The 23,926-nt window shown below is 39.1% G+C and overlaps 1 protein-coding gene across 1 annotated transcript in view; it reads right to left on the bottom strand.

The window, feature by feature from the left end:
- Window positions 1-268: 268 nt before the first annotated feature.
- Window positions 269-23,926, bottom strand: part of lrrtm4l1 (leucine rich repeat transmembrane neuronal 4 like 1) — a 47,897-nt gene continuing 24,239 nt past the window's right edge. Inside the window, exon 3 of the mRNA XM_034125862.1 lies at window positions 269-1,914. Coding sequence (XP_033981753.1) covers window positions 1,849-1,914 — 66 coding nt within the window. The 3' untranslated portion in view covers window positions 269-1,848. The remainder of the gene's footprint in view (window positions 1,915-23,926) is intronic.

Consider the following 23,926-nt stretch of genomic DNA (forward strand, 5'->3'; position numbering starts at 1 on the left):
CACAAGAGGCGTAATTAGAGGGCTGGTGAGGGCCCGCAGTGAGCGTCACTGTGAGCAGAACGGTCGAACAGAGATCAATGTTCTGCTCTCTAAATTAATGAGGCTAATGTTGATGTGACCGCCTTGTCACCGGCGATCTGCGGGGAATAGGAAGGATTTCAATAGGCATCAGTGGAGACACGGAGGAGTGTTATTAAATCACTGTGGCCAGGGAGCGCACACTCAATAAGAAATTGCTTCATACACACAGAGCTGGAACACAAGGAAATGATTAATGAACATTTTTAATCAATTCATATTGCTCACCAACAAAGTCGTTATTTTCATTAAAAAACATACTGTTGAAAGTGAACCAAGAATACAGCAGCTTACTAAATATCAACAACGGGTGGGGGGGCAGACATTTACAATAGAAAATGATCATTTTCCGGTGTAGAAAGATGTCTGAGGGTTGCAACAATTCACAACGCGGTTCAAATGTAATCAAGAACTCATAATGGATGGAACACAAGCACACGCGGAGCCGCGCAGCAACATCTGCATTCTCTTTGAGGGGGTTATTCAAAGGAAAGTGAAGCATGTTTTCAACGCATGTCGTAAAATACAAGCAGTGCCGAAGTAATCTTTCAAGACAAGATCATCCTAGTGACCGTGGTTGCAAGACCCTTTGTTCACAAAGACGTACAAATTACACACGTAGAAAATAAAAAAAGCCAATCGGGTAATGGAGCACTACTGGACATGATACGAGTTGAGGCTTCTTTTAGATTTTTCGTAGATCAAATCCTGGATCTGTTACGACCCAATTGGGAGAGCCAAAAGTGCTCCATTTGGCTCTTTGGTATTTGGTGTTGAAAATGGCAGAAACACATATTCATAAAGTACAACATTAACGACATTATAATTGCAGAAAATTACATTGTATACCCTTGATAGGGGCTTTTAACTTTCCCCTTGCTTCTGATTGACCCCTCAGGTCTTCCAAATCAAACGATATAGTCAAGGTTTGATTGCAATTAGAAACAACTTAGAAAAATGTTCTTAAAAAAAAAGCAAACAAACCACAAAGACTTCACCAAAGGTGGCTGGGGGATAGTTTGCTTTTCCTCTCAGGCTTCGAAAGCAATCTTCCAGCTGCTGCTCGATTTCCACCTGATGGAGCGGAGTCCTCTTTCCTGACAGGTGCACCGAAGCTCCTTTTCAATAATGTTTCTGCTCCAGCGAGGCACATTTACACCATCCTCGCCTTTTAATTGGGCTTTCTTACGAAAAAAAAAAGGTTGAAAGGTGATAACGTGGGGAAGTCAAAGTATGGAAACACACTTTAAATTATACATAGCTGCATTAGCAGAGTGCTCAACTCCAGGTTCTCAATGCATTTTTAGTCAAAAACTCCTTGCTGGGTTTTACAATTTTTTTTTTAAGCCTCTTGAATTTGTACAGTCTCTTCCCTTTGTTTAAAACAATGCCATGTTGTCCTCAGGGAGACAATAGGCTATTAGAGTCTATACAATAAGCTCTCGTGTTGGATATAACCATCCATCAGTGCTCATGAGTCTTCCTCCAAGGCTCCGCTATTTACCATAGGACTGCGTTTCCACAACCATTTATTCATTTAGTGATGGAGCATGATGGGATGCAGCAAAGCCTATGAGCGAAAAAAAAATAAGACAATATAAAATCTTAAGAAAAAGACAGTTTTATCTCCTCTTTGTCTTTGTCAGTGGTTGCCCTTGTTAGCGTGGAGGACCGTTTTAAATGTATCCTTTGAATAATGTGAGTAGGATCCTGATATATTCTCTGCATATGTCTCTTTCCTTTTTCCTTCAAAGCAGTTCCTTTTAGCGGTTAATGGATCGTAGGCACATCTCCCAGCCAGGCACCAGGTAGCGGGCGTGGGCACGTATACTCATTCTGCGAGGAAAGAAGAACAGAATGACAATAAAGTTAAAACCATTTAACAGCTGGGCTGCGGCAGATACAGAGGTGGTGGTTACAATGTAAAGTTAATTACAGTGTCCAGTGATTTGATAACGGTACAATGAGGCTGTGACAGTGCCAGCAAAGCAAATTAGGGTGAGCAATTAAGCAGATGATGAAATCCTGTTCTGTACTGAGAAAGCTTAGAAAAGGCTGAGGTGGAGAGACTTCCCCAGTGTCTTTCAGAGATTAAATGAAAGCTCAACACTCCAACATGTTCAACATTTCAATTAAAACTGAAATAATTACGTTTAAATAAAGCCGTTCCATTGAAGCAGCTCAAATAAAAAAAAGATTCACCCGTGTCAGGTTGTTTGCAACAGTAGAGATTCCAATTATCCTCTATTCAGCATTGGTTGCCATTGGAACAAAAGCTGGATGCAAACTATAATTATTATAATGACAGCCAGTACGTTTTTCATATTTTTCAAGAATTAAGTTATCAATTGTATTCCTGTTCTAAAAATATCATAGAGAGCAGCAGGTCAGAAAAGAAAATGTTAGCATTATTTTGCATTTCTGATTAACAAAGCCAATGGAGTCTTTGAATGTTATTGTGTTTAAATGCCTGAAAAAAGGTCTAGCTTAAAACATGTTTTGTTAAAATAAAATATGCCATTAGATACTACAAAAAAAGGCTTATTGCTAACAATTGGCTACATTAGTAAATGAAGTGTCATCATGCCAAACACGAGCCCGCCTTTAGCTCGGTGGAGGTGACATGAAGTCATGCTACCGTAGTGTGCTACATTTATAGCCTAAAGTTAGCATGTTACCTATTGCAATAGCATTTATGCTTTAAAGAGGCATTTATTTTCCTTTTCAGGTTCTCATTTGTATTTACTTTCAACACTGTGACATGTCTACATGCTTTAATGTTCAAAAAGGTCTTTATTTGTCTCATACTGCCTATGCTGCAGCACCTCTTTTCACCCTCTGTCTGAAACCAGAGCCCAGTCTGCTCTGATTGGTTAGCTGGCCAGCTCTGTTGTGATTGGTCAACCGCTAAAAGATGTTTTGCCCATGAGCCTATCCCAATCCTTTTGAAGACCATTAACATGCACACAAATCTATATGATACAGTACAGTTAAGGGAAAACCCTAAAAAGCATAACAGGGCCTCCTTAAGAATCTGAAAAATGGTTTTCATTTGTGAAATAGATCTTGCTGAATTTATGACATTTTTTGTCGGGGGAACCATGCTAACATCTTTGGTTGGCCTATAACAATATGTCCTCTCTGCACCAATCTATAGAACTGCATTGTATCTTTAGAACGGCAATTAATGTACTTTTTCTCTAATTGTATATCCTGAGAAATGCACTGTATTCTCAAATAGATAGTTCTTGTAGTGACTAATGTAGAGCATTACATCGTAAGCATTTAATGTGCATTTTCAATTATACATAAATAGAGTGCCTGAACATTGGTTAATACATTTTACATTTATTCCTGATGCTATGTGTGGAAACATTCCTGCAGTTGTTCTAACAAACTGTAGATTTAGTTTTTTTTTAAAGACAGGCTCATTCCCATCATAAAGAATATTCTTATCACTAGGAATAGAAACTTAGAAAGTGAAAAATGTGGGACCTTTAAATGTCAGCACTGGTCAACTCAAACTTGTTGAGATGTAGTTGCAAATTCGCGAGGGATTTTGACATTTTACTCTCACTTACGAGCCAAAAGCTTTGAATTCATTCACACACACACACACACACACACACACACACACACACACACACACACACACACACACACACACACACACACACACACACACACACACACACACACACACACACACACACACACACACACACACACACACACACACACACACACACACACACACACACACACACACACACACACACACACACACACACACACACACACACACACACACACACACACACACCTTTTTTTTTTACCTCTGAGCATTTGTGCTTTGAAACCCTACGCTTTGCAACTTAACCTTTTTAAAAGAGTCTACAGGTAAATCCGCATCGCCTTAAGTGCGGTGACTTTTTCCAGGCTAAGCAATTTCTAAAGCCTTTAGGATCTGCTCGAAATTATCCCGGCTCAATTTTTCGCTGCTCTCGCTCATAGGTTGTTGGTGTGAAGCAGATCTGTGTAACACGGGCTCAGACGAGAATGCCCTGAGCACAACCTTTATTTAAACGTTATCAAACAGGCTGATCTGTCTTCCATCAACTCTTTGTGGAGCTCTCAGGTGGAAGTGATTGAAGGAGGAGACAGCTGTACAAATTGTCGTACCTTAGACAATATTTCACCAGAGCATATAAATAGAAACAACTTGCAGCAAAAAGCTCAGGCTGTGCTGTGAACACATGCGTGGTAATCTGAACTGTAAGCAACGACGCAGACAGAAAAGCACACACTCAAAGAGAGACAGGAACACATCACCCTTTGATGATGGTCGTGGAATAAAGGATGCAATAAATGATGTAATAAGGCGATCATCTACCCGTCTAGATGTTATCATTACTCTGGATTTCATATTAAAATGTTCGCCCCACTGAAACTGGTAATGGAGCATGCGCTGGTGTTGACAGCCTTGTTTATCTGGTACAACTAAGCAAATAAGAGATACTGGAAACACATGATTATGTAAGCAAAAACATGGCAGGGTGCACACATAATAATATTCATTGTTTATAATATACATTAAAGGGAAAAGAAAGTAAAGAAAAATGTAAATAAGAAGCAAATGGTTGGACGCTTCCTCAGCCGACGGACGAGTAGACAAGAACAAGAGTCTAAGGGGTATAAAAACATCTCCCACAACACTATTGTAGCCCTTCGTTTACTTCCGAACATAGTGACATCACTACATAACACTCGTGCTTCTATTGGCTAGCGCCTCAACACATTGTACGTAGGCTAAGGGGCGGGACATCTCCAAGCAGTTGACCAATCACAACAGAGCCAGACAGCTAACCAATCAGAGCAGACTGGGCTCTGGTTTCAGACAGAGGGTGAAAAGAGGTGAAGCGGCACCGGCAGTAAGAGAAAAATAGAGAGCTTTTTGAAAACATGTACAACGTCTCGCAGCACAAAATACAAATATGAGCCTGAACATGAGCATAATAGGGCCTCTGACAAGTGGACATAAAGGTTTGTAACAAAGGGTCCTTCTGGTGATAAAAAACACGAAAATACATTCAGTGCTTTGTAGATGCACTGACATAGCAGCAATTTACAAGTAATTGCAGTCGCATCTCTTACATGTGAATCCAAGAGATGTTCCTGACTCCCTTTTTTTTGTTTGGTTAAGTGCATTGCTTGTTAGATTGAGGTCACAGGGTCAACTGTTGTGCGGCTCATTATGCTTTGTTTGATGGTAGGAGCACATACTGTTTACAACCTGGCCAAACATTTTACTTTACCGTTTAGTTTTTCTTGCTGTCACAATGTGTAGCAATTTCAGACGCCGTTTAAATCTTTGTTTCATGGACACAGCTGAGCTTTTATTTGCAGAAACTCATTATACTCATCCAACATGATTTCTCTAAGTGCTTAGTTAATTAGAGGAACTATAATTCACTCTGCTGCTCACACCTCTTCAAAACATGCATTGCAAACAGCCAGTAGCTGTTCCATGGATTTCCACTATAGAAGCTATAAGAAAAAACAAGTCATACTTAAAAAGTACTGAGTTTTCATAACAATATTCACGGCCTTACACACTAAAGAATATTTAAATAAAATAGAAAAATATCATAAAATTAGGTTTATCTTACTTGTCTTGTGACTTCAATTCTGCATTGAATTGAAGTCAAAATGTCACATGACATAAAAGCTATTGAAGACTTTTCAATAAAAAATACTTTTTTTTTAACAATGATAAATACAAATATATAAATCACCTATTAGTTGTACATGGGCGTCTGTGGTAAGGACTAAGTCTTTGTACATGGGATGTGCGATCTACCAGGTAAGCTAACAGGAAGCAACAAGACAGGTCTTTTTACATCAGTTTGCATAGAAGGACCGGGTGACTTTGACATTTTTCTGTCCCCAGACTCCACTAATTCACATCTCTTCTGCTGCAAGCATTGAATGACTGCTCGCTTTCTTTATTGTGACGAGACAGAAGTGCTGATGCTTCTATGAGGAGGCTTTATCTCTGTTAACAGGGACATGTTCTTCTCTTCTTTACTCTTTCAGAAGTCAAACTTTGCAGTGGCAGAAGAAAAACACTTTTTGCTGCCGGTTCTCTAAAATTGGGACAGCTAGATAAACGAAGTATCCTTTCACATCAGATAAACTGTCTTAATGTATCTGAAGTAGCAATTGTCAACAGCAATTGCGCCTTTCACTTTACTGAAGACAGCCCAACAGTAGAAGAGTTTGTCATCTCTAAGAGCAAGGCAAAGGTAGCCTCCTCTCTTTAGCGTGTGTGTTTATTATGGTCCTTTCAACCAATGCAGCGCGTGGTAGAAGTGTAACTGTTGGCTAATTGTACCCTCTGAGATCTCAGATAATCAATGTCGCTGTGCCAAGAGGACTCACATATGCCCAAGAGACAAGCCAATAGCTGACCAACTTTAAGTTTGATTTAGAATTTTGGAAAGAGAAAGAATGTGTGTTTGGACCTCAGGTCACCTAATGACAATCTACCCTTGAGAGGATCGTGTTTCCACACTTTCTGACTTGCTTCCCGCATGAGCTGCTAGTTGTTGGAACAAGTGGAACTTTTTATTGGAAGAAGGGCTTTTCTGCTGGCGTTTCACTAGAAGGAGCAATTGTCTTTTTTCACCAACGTAACATCTTCAACTTACCGAAGACAGCACAAAAGTAGGAGTTTGTCATCTCTAGAAGCAAGGCAAAAGTAGATTCCTCTCCGTTATCCAAAGTGATACGACAAGCTGGCAATGGCCCAGAACAAACTTGGCAAACAACATGGTCAGGGGTCCTTCCTTCCCACCAATGCATCATGGCAGCGTGTGGTAGAAAGGTAGCTGTTGGCTATTTACACTCTTCGAGATCTCAGAGATCCTATGTTGCTAGGCCAAGAGGAATCTCTTATGCCCAAGAGATAGGCCAATAGCTGACAAGATACAATCATGTTTCATCAATTTTGGAAAGAGAAAGAACACGTTGACTAAAGGACAAAAAGCCAAAGCCCTTTGTGGATATCAGGCCACCCAATGACATCTACCCTGGAGAAGATTGTGTTAGCATAAATGAAGAAAAGTTTGTCCTCTCTGAAAGCATGGCCACAGTAGCTTTCTCTCTTTAAGACAAAGTAAGCATTATAACAAGATGGCAAAGGCCCAGAACAAACTTGGCAAATACTATGGTCAGAGTTCCTTCTTTTCCAACAATGCATCATGGCAGCGCGTGGTAGAAGTGTAGTTGTCGGCTATTTACACTGTTTGAGGTCTCAGAAAACCTGTTGCTTGGCCAGGAGGAATCACCTAAAAGACAAGCCAATAACTGACAGGATACATCCTGCAATTCAAGGCTTATTAAGAATTTTAGAAAGAGAAATAATGTCTGTTTCGCCAAAGGACAAAAAACCACTGCCCTTTGTGGCTCTCAGGCCACCCAATGACATCTACCCTGGAGAGGATTTTGTTTTCATACTTTCTTCCCCCGCATGAGCTGCTAGTTGTTGGAAAACAAGACAAGAGAAGCTGGCGGGGATCCTGGTGGTTACAGATTGGACAACTTTCGCTCGATAGGCGAAGATTACTTGGCATATGTAGGCATCATGCTGTTGAGCCCCGAACACATTGTCACAATGGATAAACGGCATGCACAGCGTCCAACCTTGGGGGGGACTGACCCATTATTTCTAAAACTTGATATGAAAGCTATCAGTGTAGAGACAATGTTGAAGTTAGAATGATTCCTGATTCTTTATGATGGACTTAATGTATGTACGTACATGCAAGGCCCTCATACATTCAATTAATCTATTGGATCAAAGTATTAACTCATGCTAATTTAAACAGACATATGAAAATGTTTCATCAAATCACAATTTGTCATGGCTAAATAAAGCAAAGTCAAAGACTGAACAAACAGGACAATTTGGGCAATGCTACTCTGATTTTATAATTTAGCCTATAAATTAGTTTATCATACCTCCCTTTACAGCAAACGTATTAAACCTCTGCTACCAAAAAATGAGCCTAGTGACAGATTTTCCTTTCTCTGTTAGTAACATGATATGAACCTTGCCCTGCATGTCTCAGCAATCTGTTCTACAGCGAAAAACCTCAGCTGTGTCCATCTGTCCACCTTTAGGCAAGAATGTTTGTGCAAAGCCAACATACAGGTACACAAACTGGCATGAAAGCTGAGCCCTGCGAGTTAGAAATACAGAGTTAGAAAATAAATGTGCAGTATAATTAACTGCCTGGACATAAAATGTGCAAACATTGCTTCTGATTTATATAATTTTAGAGGCAACAGTAAAACAAAAAACCCACTTACGTTGATTGTGAAATGTGACAAAATACCAAAAAGCATTCTGTGCTAAATTAGAATGTCACATAAGATAACAGATACAGCAATCCAAGCTTTAAACATCATGAGACGACCATGTTTGTCATGGCAAGAAACCAATATTTGGGTGTTTATGGGGAGATCAAATATGGCAGAAAGTCCACCTGAATCTATCCAACTATGAGTATCTGAATGTAATTATTACTCAGTTGTGTTGTTCTGTCCACAATGTTTTGAAATAATTGCATGGACAACAAAACAACACCAACAACCATATCGAAAGGTGCATAATTAAAAGTGTTGTTCCCCTGCCTAAGTCGGAAATCCAAATTAAAACGGACCACTTCTGAGAAGTAAGTTGCGGTCTTTGCAAGAACACAGGTTACATGTCTGAGGCCATCCCTACTTTAATCCACCCCCACTGACGCCTTCATGTTCTTTTAATTAGAATACTAATTATCAGGCATGATGTAATTAGCTCAGTCAGGACAGCTGGAGGTAACAGACGTATAGAAGCCACACTCAAAGGGATCACAAGGCTGTTATTCCTCTCGGAGCTCCAATTACCCTGTTCTACCCCCCCACCCCCACGCCTGTGTGATTGTGTGACTTTTCATGTTCCCCTCATTTCCCTGAAGCCCAAGTGAGAAGAGGCAGGCGTTAGGAAAAAGTGTCAATTCTTAGTGAAAAGATAATGAGACGATCAAAAATACAGTTTTCACTGCGGCTTTGTGTCCTGAAAACATGTCAAGTATGTTTTCACGTGTCATCACAGCTGCTCATTTATGATCATGTACAGTATGTGCATATGTATAGTGTGAATTGTTATGTCTATTTTGGATTCACACAATCTGTCCAATGAGTTGACTTGGGATGCGGCCAAATTGTCCAAATTATAAGCACATATAGATACTGTGCCCCGTTTGCTCTTATGGTTATGCTTTATAAACTAAACAGGGATTTTCTTCATTTACAAAGTTGGAATTGAAATAAAAATGTAGCAACAAAATGTACCTTGGTAAAGGATGATCCAGTGTATCCTAAACTAAAGAAGATTGGTACCACTTTACAATAAGACTACCCTTATAAAGGGTTTACGAATAGTTTGTAATTCATTTATTAATTAGGTTGTGAACACTTTATAAATCACTAATAAGCTTTTATAAGACATGAGATAAACAGGGCAACTGTGACCGGTTGCTTGCCAAATAGTGAGCCCACATTTATCTGTACTGCTAAGCCTTATATTGGCTACCTAGCTTACTTCGTCTCCTTCATCAGCCAGCATCCTTGGTATCTGTTGTTCACTGAGTTGATTCTCGCTAAGAAGCCAATATAAGGCTTAGTCATCTTGCCAAATAGTGAGCCTGTGTTGATGTATGAAAACTATGTTAGAACTGGTTTATAAATGGTTCTTAATGATTAATAAAGTGTTTAAAACCTAATTATAAACCCTTTATGAATCCTTTATAAGGGTAGTCTCACTGCAAAGTGGTACCAGAAGATTATAAGGGAAGTATTGAAGCTCCTTTCCTAGCATCCAGAGATTTTGAACAGCTCTTATCATGGCTAGGGCTCTGCAATTAATCGTATTTTAATCTCGATAATAAAACGCTTATTTTGCTGCGTGTTTTCGCCCCTCCCTAAAAGCCCTCTCGGCCAGGTTGTCAGTGACATTAGTTGTGAGTTCAGCACGAGCGAAGATGGCAGAACAAGAGCAACTTGTGAACAAGAAAGGTAAAACGAATTCCGCTGTTTGGAAATACTTTGGGTTTAAGGAGTCCGACGTGGAACAAAGAAAAGTACAGTGCAGCAGGGGCGGACTGGCCATCTGTGAGTTCTGGAGAATCACAGACGGCCGGGCCGGCCCGCTTTTTTTTAACGTCATCAGTTCAGTTGCACTGACAGGCGACAGAGGTCCACAGTTTCCCCGCAGCGAGGCGCACCCCGCCCCCCCGTTGACAGTTCACGAGCGTGCCCCCTCGACTTCATCCACCACATCACAGTCATCAATTAAGGACGCGCTTTACAGTGCAACGGCCTACTCAACCAGCTCACAAAGACACAAAGATATAACGGATGGCATCACATTCTACATTGCTAAAGACATGTGCCCAGTTAGCACGATAAGCAACCAGGGGTTTAAGCAACTGGTTAACACTATGGACAACTGGTTAACACTGTGGACAACTGGTTAACACTGAGGACAACTGGTTAACACTATGGACAACTGGTTAACACTGAGGACAACTGGTTAACACTATGGACAACTGGTTAACACTGTGGACAACTGGTTAACACTATGGACAACTGGTTAACACTGTGGACAACTGGTTAACACTATGGACAACTGGTTAACACTGTGGACAACTGGTTAACACTATGGACAACTGGTTAACACTGTGGACAACTGGTTAACACTATGGACAACTGGTTAACACTGTGGACAACTGGTTAACACTATGGACAACTGGTTAACACTGTGGACAACTGGTTAACACTATGGACAACTGGTTAACACTGTGGACAACTGGTTAACACTATGGACAACTGGTTAACACTGTGGACAACTGGTTAACACTGTGGACAACTGGTTAACACTATGGACAACTGGTTAAAACTGTGGACAACTGGTTAACACTAACACTGTGGACAACTGGTTAACACTGTGGACAACTGGTTAACACTGTGGACAACCAGTTAACACTATGGACAAGCGTTGCGCGATGCCATCTCGGCATCATTTCACCAGATCTGCACTGCCTGCCCTATATGACAAATGTCGTGGGGAAGTTGAAAAAGATGTGGCTTCAGCTGAATACTTTGCAGTTGAATTATACTTAAAGTTCAGGGTAATCAACTGTTAAAAAGATACTGTTCAAATTATAATTGGTATTTGTTTTAAAGTTCAATAAATGGATGTTTTCAAAGTCAACGAATAATCATATTTAATAATCATGATATCAATATTGACCAAAATAATCGTGATTATGATTTTCGCCATAATCGAGCAGCCCTAATCATGGCTGCTACATAGGTACTTCTGGGTCAGTACTTCAGTGAGGAACCCTTCTAAGCAAAATGATCAATTCGACCGCAACCATGGATCAGCTGTAATCCCCATATACAATACAGACAAAAGAGGTTCAATTAAAGCACCACAAAAGAGCTTATTTCAGCTTAAAGAGAAACAATGATCATTAAGGACACTCTTCTTGAAGGAGCTGACGCCTGCATAAGCTCTTGATCTTAGCAACACACTTTTTCATATTGCTCTGACTATATCTCTCTTTGACCCAAACAAATACTGAATCCTCTGATTAACCAAGACAGTGTGATATTCCTATATAAATTAGTTCCTGTCTGATGTGTCAGTAGACGGTAAACGAATAGCGGTAGATAGATCGCTGTGAACAAAGACGTCTGTACTTGTCTTTAGAAGTTAGTTTGGAATAATTGGGATCCTCTCTGTGACAGACAGGAACTCCTGCTGATGGTCTGACACAGTTCTAATTGTGTTCTCAGCAGGGACACAGCAGTCATGCTAAATTTATCATGGGAAAATTAAATAGCTTTTTTTTAAAGCAGACAGCACTTCATGGATGATCTGGCATGTCTTCTTCCAATTAAAAGGTTGATAATTAGAGTAGAGATGCAGTACAGTGCACCACATTTAAAAAAAAAAATGCATCCCATCTCTTTATCGATACGTAAATAAAGTGTACCCATATTTATATTGGTGCTGAGAGCATGAATTTATGAATATATAACACTTGACAGAAAGTGCAATATTTTGCCTCCAAGAAATACTTTATGACTCCAACTAAAAATGCAGTCTTTGCAACGCAAGCATTCAGACTGTTGCAGGGCAGCAATAAAGCAAAACAGATGGTAAACAAACCGTATGGATATAATATCACAAATGCATAATTTCAAACTGCATGCAATAACTAGATTTACACAGAAGAGTTTGATTGGCATGTAAACAAGATAGCAATTTATTTGAAACACCTCATTAGCTTATTCAAGCTGTAAGGAAAACTACTGCAGCAGTGGTGAAATTAAACTAATTGCATTTTCTTCAAGAAAGAAGACTGAGTGTCAGTTTCCTGTTTTGGTTTTATGTTTCTTTAGCCACTGCAACGCCTCTTGAAGAGACTAGTGGCTGATGGCTTTATGATGGAGATCTAGCAAAAGCTGTTTTGTAAATTAGTATATTTCTTTGTAACAAAAGGTATTTTTAATATTTTCTGAGAGAAGAGAAAAAAGCACAAGTGTGTTCCCCCGATGCAATATGCATGTACGGAACAACACAACATATATTTCATTAGAAGCGGGGAAGTGACCCATATGTAAGTGGGCCAGTGAGAATAAGCAGCTCTCAAAGAATATCATTTGAAGTTTGAAGTGAGAGAGACGTTCTGTGTGTGTATGCGGTAAGCAAGAATTGCAAACCACAGTCTAAAAGGTAGAACTCAACGATCTCCCCGAGGAAATCTGAGCCCGTGAGTTGACGCTGGGAGAAGAAAAAACTGAGCACATTCCTGATGAAACGTCGCGTTGTGCTGCCATGTTTATGTAATGCACATGGATGTTTGTCTGGGAGTGTTATGATTGATGATTATAGTGATTTATGCAGGTGATGGATGACCACATTAGGAGTTGCATTTTCTTTCCCACTCCTAAGTCTTCCTCTGTATATATCATGTGGCACCCAATAAATACAAATAAATCCTATAAACAAAGCAAGAACACCCTTGTTAGGATACATGAAGGGATACACAGCTGCATGTCTTCAATTTGAAAATCGTTATAATTGTTTTGTTATTGTTATATATCTCATCTTTGATCTTTTGTTATAAATAACGCAAACATAAGTGCTCCTGTGCTTTAGAAATACTGCTACGTGGGTTGCTTGGCAACATGTAGCCTAGCTAAAGATGAAAGGGCTGATATCAGCTTGACAAGTGTATGACTATGATTACAGGTTTTAAAAGTTTCTAACAACTTAGCAATAGGTTTCATCACACAAAGCCTCAGTGATTGTCTGCTCTGGAATCACGGACGCACTGACAGCATACAAAGTGATGTTGCATCACGGACAAGTTGATGTTAAGAGGATCTGAGAAATGCATCACTTAACTTTTCACTCCTTCTCCACCTCTTTTTCACTAAAACACACACATCTCTTCCTTTCTCTCTAACGTTCAATCTTGTGAACTCTCCCTATCCCCTTAATATTAGATGAGGTCAGCAGTTTCACATTTTCCTTTGCTTTTCCCGTATAGCTGTCCTTCAAACCCTGCAAGACACCTACAGTCTGCAAAGAAGTTACGTGATTGAGGTCAGAAACAGCACTTGAAAATGTAATCCACTTTTTGTGGGGTTGGCAGATTCATTTAAAATTCAAATCTTGAAACCCCTTTGTAATTTTCTACATGTTATATTAACACATGAAATTCCAACTCCATCACCACCTTTGCTGATGACACTGTAGTGACTTAATGGATCACCACAACGATGTTGGGGTGCTCTTACTAAATGAAAGCAACACCAAGGAAGTCGTTTTGGATTTTTGGATGAACCCTAACCCTAACCCACACCCTGAGGATCAGCAGGAAGTAGAGATTCTGACACGCATAGTCGATGTAATAAGCTCAGGTCCATATGCCCTGCGAAATGTTGTGGACCAATGTTGGATTATCAAGGGTCCTCAACAACTAGACTGTTCCAGCTTCTACCCTGAGGCCTTTTGCCAATTGCCACAAGTCCAATGCGTGATACTCAGGATAAAATCAAAATGGTGAACTTGTTTGGCACATTGGCCTTGGTAAATCTAAAGCATTTACAAACAAACTTTATATAACTGCCGTTACAAAGAACTGATCTACCAGGCGAATGGTTGAGTTTCTTTAGCTGCAAACTGAAAGTCTGTCTCCAGATTTGTTAACTGCTCTACGCGAATAAGTCTACTGGTGGTGAGGAGGTAGAAACGAAAATATGAGTTGGTTTCACGCTTCTGCCACTCTGGATGTCCAAAACAAACAAAACAACTGTTAAACTATCAAAACGTGCATGGACCTTGCATAATGAAACTTGTAGAGACTCTTGGAAAGCAATCTTTCACAATGTGTTTTGTGATATTGGGCTATATAACATTTGAATTGAATCTTGTTTTGGCTAGCTCTAAGAGATGCGAACAGGTTGGTCGAATATCGCATATTCTTGCTCTGCTGTTAGTAAGTAGTATCTTTTTTTCACTGTTAGACTTAAAATTCAATCCATATTTGTTTTGAGCATGTGACCAGATATTATTCATTGCATTTCTAAAGAGAAAGCCAAATAAATGTTATTACGCACATTTTTTGTGTATGTGAAAAAACGTTTGAATACTTAAAATGAAAGGTTAATATAGTACCTTTTCTGGAAAAATCTATGAATACACTTTTTATAAACTTGACAAAATTGCTGCTATTATTATCAAGTTGAAATAAAGTATATCTTGGGCAAAACAAAATAAGATTCCAGTCTAAAATATGCAGTTGAAGAAAAACTCTCTTTGCATACAGTATATCATCATATCGCCCACCCCTACTGTGCACTGTAATACTAGGTGTCAGTCTTCCAATCAAAATCTCTCTTTTTTTTCCCCACATCTGATCTGGGGCCCTGTTGGAAATTGAGGAAAGCACTAATCTCAGCTCAGGATGTTCCCTCAGTTCTTTTCTTTGACTAACATAAAGCTTGTACAACATCGTGCCTAGGCTTGTTTTAATACAAATTGCTAAATCCATAACCAGCCATTCCTTTTGTATTTGCTAATAATGGTTCATATTTGAGTAACAGGTAATAAGACATTGATACACTGTGATTACTCCTAGCTGCAAAGGGGCAAATGTTTTGATATTGACTTTTTCTTATACAGGAAGTTAAGAAGTTGACAGATTGTAATTACTTGCTGTATGAAATGACCCTAATAATTACTTATTGAGGAAAGAAAAAGTCAGTCTATATTAGAGAACATGTGTATTGCGTCTGACAGCTCAATTATCAACACTCCATAAGCATGGAAAACCTATTAGTTCTCGACTTCTTATAGTTTGGTGCAATAATGTGAAGCAGCAAGTCTTTTCAGTTTGTGTTCAGTCTTAGAAATTAGTTTTATTGCAAATAATGTGAAGAAATGTAACTTATTTTAGAGTTAGTACAAGAACTGAATGATATGTGTGGGTAAGAGAGTATTGATCTATTACAGTGAACATTTTAAAACTGTTGTTTATAAATACGAATCATCCCCAAGTTAGTCCATGGTATATTTGTTCTCTAGCTAACGGTGGCTTGACTGCTTAACTGCCAAGGTGCAGATACTCTTCTTCTTTGGGCAATTCTGGTAGTTACCAGGCAGCTTGAGGTACATTAGCCCAAAATAACATCTCCTCTGTATTTTATCCCAGATGCAAGGCAGTTAAACTGACTACTGCAAAGGACAAAATATCACATTTCTTTATATTAAACCTGTATTTACTCATCTTATTAATGTGGTCCTTCCAGTCTGGAATGAATATTGTTCCGTTGTGTTGTGCACAGGGCATTTGCATTTTAAGACAATGGTGCAGATGATATGAAATGACAGGAGGGCCGAGTGAATAGTGCCTCATTCAGTTGTTTTGAGGGGGAGAGCGTTACTCATACACTTCCTAACGACAAATCTAATACGAGTCTGACCTTTTAGCCAAAAAGGCTGCTTTCCAAAAAATCTCTATTGGACCAATGCAGAATTATATGTCACATTTATGTTTTGTTTAATGTTAGGTTTTGTGGTCCTACATTAGTTCCTGGCATTGAAAAGAGGGGATAAAAAAAAAAGAGGGGATAAAAAATTGCAACCTAAGAACCGTACTATACACAATTGGATGTCGTTAAGGGTTGGTGTAGTCTCGTGCTGGACAATTTAATACTCCAATTACAATTTTATTTTCAGGCAGCTGGGCCTCTAGTTTCTAATTTCCAGTCAAAATGACCAGTGTATGTTTTATAGTTTGTTTTAAATAATTAATTGGCGTTCTTTTGGATTGAACCCTGCCAAGGATCTGCGAGTATAAAAAACTCTTAACTATAGAATTGTATTAGGTCCTCATATTATTTAATTATTTTTGTATGCAAATTCCGTTCTAAATCGGCAGTGAATTCCTGATATAACAGAATATGATCCTGAAGAACTGCCAAACAGCTGCAGGAGACATCTTTTTCATATCCCATTCTTTCCCACTGGAGTGGCTGTTGACACTTGCCAGAGGGTCCAATTGTGCAATTAGCACTCTTACTGCAACTGCTAGTGACAATGTCATACCCAGCTGTTCACAAGTGGCAGACGTAATGCGACATTTAACACGAAAAGGCTATGCAAATGATATCATAACCCTGAATGTGAAACCTTGAACTTTTATGAACCTGTATAACAATACGATCAGGTTCCCAACCAATCTAATTTAATACAATTGAAAAAGACTGTCTAGAATTTGTTATATGCGAGTATGGGAAATAATGTATTGGCCAAATTGCTTTAATGTTTTGTATTTCATTAAAAAATATAAAAGGAAATGCACCGACTTCCAGATGAACTGCAGCTAAAATTGTGATTGTAATATAAATTATACTTTCCTTTTATTGTGTTTACTATGTTATCCTGAAGCCAGTGTTTCCGCCAGACCAGGGCTGAGAGGGCGTCCACCCCGAGAGCGCAAATTAGCGCATTTTAATTAGGCCTAGTTAACGCCTAATTTGCATATCAATGTGGCGATTGTGATGACGTTATCAGATATACATTTTACTGTATTCACCGTTAGTGTCAGTCTCCCCTTAAGTGCAGTACATTAGCCTGTATGCCCATGATAAATTGCCTTAGCTAAACCTTGAGCTAACTTATCCATTAGCTAGTAGCCTACCTTAGTTAACTATATTTGTTTTTGTCTTTTGGCTAATTAGCTGGCAGCTTAGTCATTTGTTCATCTCCACTCACCTTCAAACAAGCCAAGAAAAGCCGGCATAACATGGAACAGTAAAGTGGGAGGTGCTGCTACCTGTCGGTCTGAAGTGACTGCCGATGTCCGCAACGCTGTGCGCGAGACGTGGAGGGAGGGTAGAGAGAGCATCGGAACTTCACAGTCTAATCTCCCGACCTGATATTTTTTATTCAATCAATATATTTTTGGAGAGGGAAACTGTGCGCAAACAGCAGTAGATACATTTATTTAAAAAAAAAAAAAGGGCACTTTCTCTGGAGGAAGAAAAAGGGCAGGGGCTCAAGCCCACTTTGATGTCTATGTGTGCACGTGCCTGCATGTAATCATCAACCTATAGGATGGAAAGCCAGCATGATTCTGCGTCTGAAGAGTTGTAATTGAAAAAAGTCTGTAAATCTAAATCTAGCAGCGCGACGCTCAGAGCTACATTTCATCATCTAAGAAATATGACAAAGACATACTCGAAAGAGCCCATGACCCTGAAATCCTAAGGACAGATGAATCATGAAGACTGCTTAAACCTGTCCACAACAAAAGAGACACAACATTTCAAAGTAAAACTAAAAAGAGCTTGATTGAATTAACTAAGACATTGCATGAGCGGAAGATGGGGATATGGAAAAGGTGCATTCAAGCAAAACCAGGTCTGCGCTATATATAAACATTATATTGATACCCTGATATACTACCGAATGTTGTTTTTGGATATTTTAATGTTATAATAAGGCATACTATATTTGTTGATTTTTTTTTCCCTTCTGGTTTAAAATGCTGCATAACAGTTAATTGATGTAATTTCCAATATACAATATATTCACAGTACAAATGGATATTTACCAAATATCTAATTTGGTTAATATTTGAGGAAAGCACCAATATTCAACCCTAGAATAATGTTGCAAATCGATATGTATTTAGTAGGGCTGTCAGTCGATTAAAATATTTAATCGCGATTAATCGCATGATTGTCCATAGTTAATCGCGATTAATCGCAAATTAATCGCACATTTTTTATCTGTTCTAAATGTACCTTAGAGGGATATCTTTCAAGTTTTTAATACTCTTATCAACATATGAGTGGACAAATATGCTTTATATGTTTGTTTATTATCATTTGAACAATGACAAATATTCTCATGAATATTAAACACAACAACCTCTGAACATTACAAATATTCGCCTCAATTCAACCTGGAACCTCTCATACAATAATACTGTGTGTGTGTGTGTGTGTGTGTGTGTGTGTGTGTGTGTGTGTGTGTGTGTGTGTGTGTGTGTGTGTGTGTGTGTGTGTGGAGACACTGTGATGGATCGTTGGAGCTATGTGCAGCTCAAGGCATATATGCTCGAATGGGAGCTGCCTGGACGCTGCAATCATGTTGCGCGTACTATCCGTGCTGAGTGTGCTGACTTTTCGTACAATGTCCCACTGTCTGGCTACCTGCATAAAGTCAAGTGCTCGGCGCAGTTGTCGGCGAAATGTCATTGAAACAGCTCCTTATATCCGTTAGCGCAGCTAGCTAGCACCAGATGCTAACAACAACGTACAACGTAAGGTGTGCCTCGCTCGCGCGAGTCGCGCCACACATACACACTCCCTCCCGGTCCTCCCGATGGCCAGTCCGGGCCTGCCAGTGAGCGTGGAAGTGTGGTCTGCCACAAGCGGGCGGTAGGAGCGGGGCTGTCAGCATCAGCTTGTCGATGGTATTTTAAACTCGATGCGCTCTGAAACTACGGCGGCCGAGGACAAAAAATACACATGCGTTAATCGCGTTAAAATAATTAGTGGCGTTAATTTTTTTTTGCGTTAACGCGTTATTAACGCGTTAACTTGACAGCCCTCGTATTTATTAAAAAGATATTGCAATATTTGATATACTCTATATCCCCTAGCCCTACGAATAACTATAGCCACATAACCAGACACAAAAGGAATAGGCAGACGCATCCAGACTTAAATTAATATCACTTCTTTAACCTTGATTTCACCAGGAAGAGATAAATATGTTTTTGATGGAGACCTGGCAAAATCTAGCTCAAGTTAGTAGCAAGAGGCTTTTTTAGTTACAAGGACTTTCAACATTTAAAAAGTTTAGAGGGTTTAGTCTCAAAGTGTTGCCAGGCAACCAGGGGAGACAATATCCCTTAGCGCCTCCATTGTCCACTTTCTGAAAGACTTACCAATGATGGCTGAAAGAAAGTAGTTCGGCCGTTGCCTTCAGATTACCCTTTTACCTTTGTCTACTGCTACAGTTCCCTTATTGTACTTGAAATCATGCACTCAGAAGTATGAACTTGGCTTTAAAACAATCAATGTTAATGGCTCACTTCTGAAGTGGGTTGAGCTGAATTTCCCCGTATGAATAATTTGAACCTCTTGTTTTCCTCCTTCTCCTTATCTTTGACATATCTTTCCCTTTCTTTAGATGGTAAAGTGGATAGGTGCAGATAGCAGATCAACAGTTTGTGCTGTACATCTTCTTGACCTGGGAAAATGTATTTGTGAAGTTTCAAGATTTTCTTTATCTCTAAGAAAAGTTGTGTTTGGGTTAGGCGAGGATTCCAACTATGGAATTTTTTAGCATATAGGATTTTTAAACATAATGATAGAAGTATATGATGGCTATTCACATGATCATGTACGTCCTATATGTTGTTGAAGCAATTTTTGGGTGGATAGCATTTTCTTCACCGATTTCGTGCCACATTTTAACCACTTTTGTCCATTCAAGTGTTAATTAAATTGGTTATAGATGCCTCCAAATCATCACATTCAGAAACCAAACCTGGAGGAACACCATTGTTCCTCCAGGTTTGACACTTGGTTATTGAACACGTCCTTTTTTTAGCAATTCAATTTTGAGCACTTACCTTGGAAATTCCTTGATCCTCTGAATGCCCTCCGTCTATAGTATGTGGTTTTACATATTTTGAAACTCAGGTACCAAGAGGTTCATTTTATACATTCAGTTTATTAAAAAAGTGCTTCCTTTACAATAAAAAGGCATATTATGGGGAATCACATCATCACCCTTGGATACAAATGGGCTAATTGAAGGCTCTCAGCTTTCCAGTTATAACCAATTTATGAATTTGAAAGACTCCTTTGGGACACCATTATGCAGAAATCTTAAAACTCATCATTTTTAGAAAAATCAACATGAATGCTTCTTTTTTTTTTTTTGACACAATCTGCATGGGATAAGCAAAACGTGGGCATGTCTGTAAAGAGGAGTCTTGAGAACCCCCGTATTTTTGATTTGCTGGTTTTCCCTTTCCGATAATATAGTGTAATTTAGGAGCATTGTTTCGCATTCTTTACAACAAACTAGCATGGTTTTTACCAATGACTAGAATAGGTTATTTAGTTTGAAACATCTGGAATCGAGTTTCAAAACCAAGCCTGTTGCAGCTTCCCAGAGCCAATTACTGTGTCTTGTTGAAGTTTAAGGGGCTGAGTTTCTTTTTCGTTTCATCCCTTCCACTACTATTTCAGGCATTCACTTCGTACATTGTTGCATGAAACTGAAATGACTTGCAGTGATCAATCAATAGGTGGGAGAGTTGGGATATTACATGTAGCAAGTCAAGAACACCATGTCAGTGTTGGCGCCACCATAGTGAGCTACTAGAGGAGATGCTCTTGTCACTGCCTCTGCAACATAAAGCTCTCCCTGTTGAATGTTGGTGAATAATAGAGACTGACACACAACTGCTGATTAAGAGACATTGAAAAACCTTAGCTGAGTTTAAGACACTAGAACTGCATTTTTGTTGCATTATTGAAAAAGAAACACAACCAACCATGGCTTAGAAATACACTTTACATCACCAATAACACATTTAACGGAACATATGTTTAAAAGTCTGGATTCTGCATTAAAAATGAAAATGTCTCACTCTTCTCTTCTTCAAAGCGGAGACTCAAGACTGGCTATGGCATCAGCAGGGGTGATGTGATGGTTCCCTAGTTGGGACATTGAACAGTCGTTTTTCACAGCACAAGCTTTTGTTGTCCTAGATATGACAAAAAGTTTGTACCCCTGACTCGCGACCGATTCAACAACAGAATCAGGAGCAGACCCTTACTCTAATCACATCACTACTTCAGAGCACTGGAACACACAGAGGAGCTTGATGCTGGAAGCGAAACGTATTTTGTGAGAGGAAGCTCCGTTTTTTGCCCTTTTTCTCGCAGCCAATAAGCATTTATGAACGGTTAGGATCTGTTAGGATCTGTAACATGAATGCATGCAACACAATTTGCAACATGATTTCATCATACACATCTGCAAGGGGGCGACATTGAAGGTAATCTAAACCAGAATAAAACTGAGCAGTGAGCCAAATCCACTATCTCAATACTGTATATATTCACTTAAGTATTTTTAACACGAAAATAAAATGTTCAGGATTTTATTACTGCATGTTCAGACACAAAACAATATATTTCCTTCCATTTTTTGCATAATATTGTCCCAATTATTATGATAGCTACAGTATATGGATACAAGCAGATGTCAAAAGTAACAGTTAAGACTACAAAGAAGGACTGAACAGTAATTATTTTCAATAACTATTTTTGATTTGCCTGAATGAAAACCTTATCCAAACTGGGTTTATATCACAAATAAATTATATATTTTAAATCAAATTTTGAATAGAAAGAGAAAGAAAGAAAACTCTCTTGGGTAAATGCAAAATGCAAAATGCAATTTAGAAAAAAAAGGGTTAATGATTAGATTTGATTACATTGACGGATTATACGTTTTTCCAGACCTCAGATATTCATGAAGCTTGTTGCATTGGTGGAGATCTTAGAAACACACAGCTACCTCCTGTTGTTTAGATTCTTGATACACCCTGTGTACTTGTCCCAAATGTCTTGGGGGGGTCCAGGTGTTTCCTAACGTAAAAGTAACTCAGTGATGTATCGAGGCCTGAGACCATTTAGATCTTTATAGACTTGTAACAGGATTTTTAAAAGCTATCCGTTGATACTGAGGAGGCCAGTGCAGAGATTCAAGGACGGGTGTGATGTGCTCCACTTTCTCGGTTTCAGTGAAACACATGGCAGCAAAATATATATATAATATATATTTTTTAAATCCTCTAGAGCAGAGAGAGGAGCTGTGGATTATTGTTATTGATTAATGCATCATTGTTTCTTAGGGTCAAAAACACTAAACTCACAACTTAAAATGAAAGTGTTTAGTTTATTTAATAAAAAAGCACATGTTCAATGTGAAAAGCGACAGTAGATATAGATTAGTTGCAATTTGGTGCTATATATATATATATATATATATATATATAAAAAAAATCTTTTTAATAACAACAAAACAACATTTTTTAAACACCTTGAATTTCAGCGGGGGCGCGGGGCTCAGTTGGCGGGGCTCCGTTGGCGATCCAAGACAATGGTAGGGGAAACACTGGCCTTGATTGTAGTCCTTTTTTTAGAATTGAGCCGTCCCTCATAGATACTATCTCTTTACGTTAGTGATTCGGATAATTTGGCTCGGCTCTCTGAGCACCGGAAGTTTCGGCCCGAGTTCAGGGTGTTCCGAGCTGAATAAGGGCGTCAAATGACGGCAAGACGCCCCCCTGGCGGAAACGCTGCCTGGAGCTCCTTTGTAGTGTTGAGTTAGAATATGTGTGCCTTTTGTGGAGTAACATCATTAGCTTAGATTAAAGGAAAGGGGAATCAATTTGGAGGGAATTACATGCAAGAAGAAAAAATGTATTTAATTAGAAACTCAAATGGCAAAAGAGAATAAGCTAGATAATTCTTAATACTTGGAAACATCAGCTGCAATCCAAGGATTCAATATCAAAGAGACAGTGAATATCAAGCATTTCTGTAAAAGTCCCCTGAAATGTGTCTCAATCGAACCACTTAATAGACTCACCACTAAAGTATACATAAAACATAACCACACCATTCCAGGGATGGTGATTTAAGTGACTTTGAACGCAGCATGCTGGAGAGGCTGGTTTGAGTATTTCAGGAACTTCCGATCTAATGGGGTTTCGACGCACAACCACCTCTAGGCTTTAGAAAGAACGATCCAAATGAGAGAAAATATGCAGTGAATGGCAGCTCAAACGGCCTTGTTGATGGCAGAGGCGAAGGGCCAACATCTGAGCTGATATCAACAATAACTGTAATAACCATTCAATACAACTGAGGTATGCATAAGAGCATTGCAAAAAGTGCAACTCTTTGAATCCTGAAAATGAAAGAAAACCCATTGTTGCCAGCTAAAAACAGGAAACTGAGGCTACTACTAGAACAGTATCTTCAAAATTGGACAAAAGAGGATTGGGAAAAGCCTTGACTGTCCAATGACCTTCTATTTTAGCTGCAATATTCATGGTAGGGTCTGAATTTGCTGTAAACAACTTAACATAATGGATTTATCCATCAATTGCTCATG

Source organism: Trematomus bernacchii, unplaced genomic scaffold (genome assembly GCF_902827165.1).
Source record: "Trematomus bernacchii unplaced genomic scaffold, fTreBer1.1, whole genome shotgun sequence".
Classification (NCBI taxonomy): Eukaryota; Metazoa; Chordata; class Actinopteri; order Perciformes; family Nototheniidae; genus Trematomus; species Trematomus bernacchii.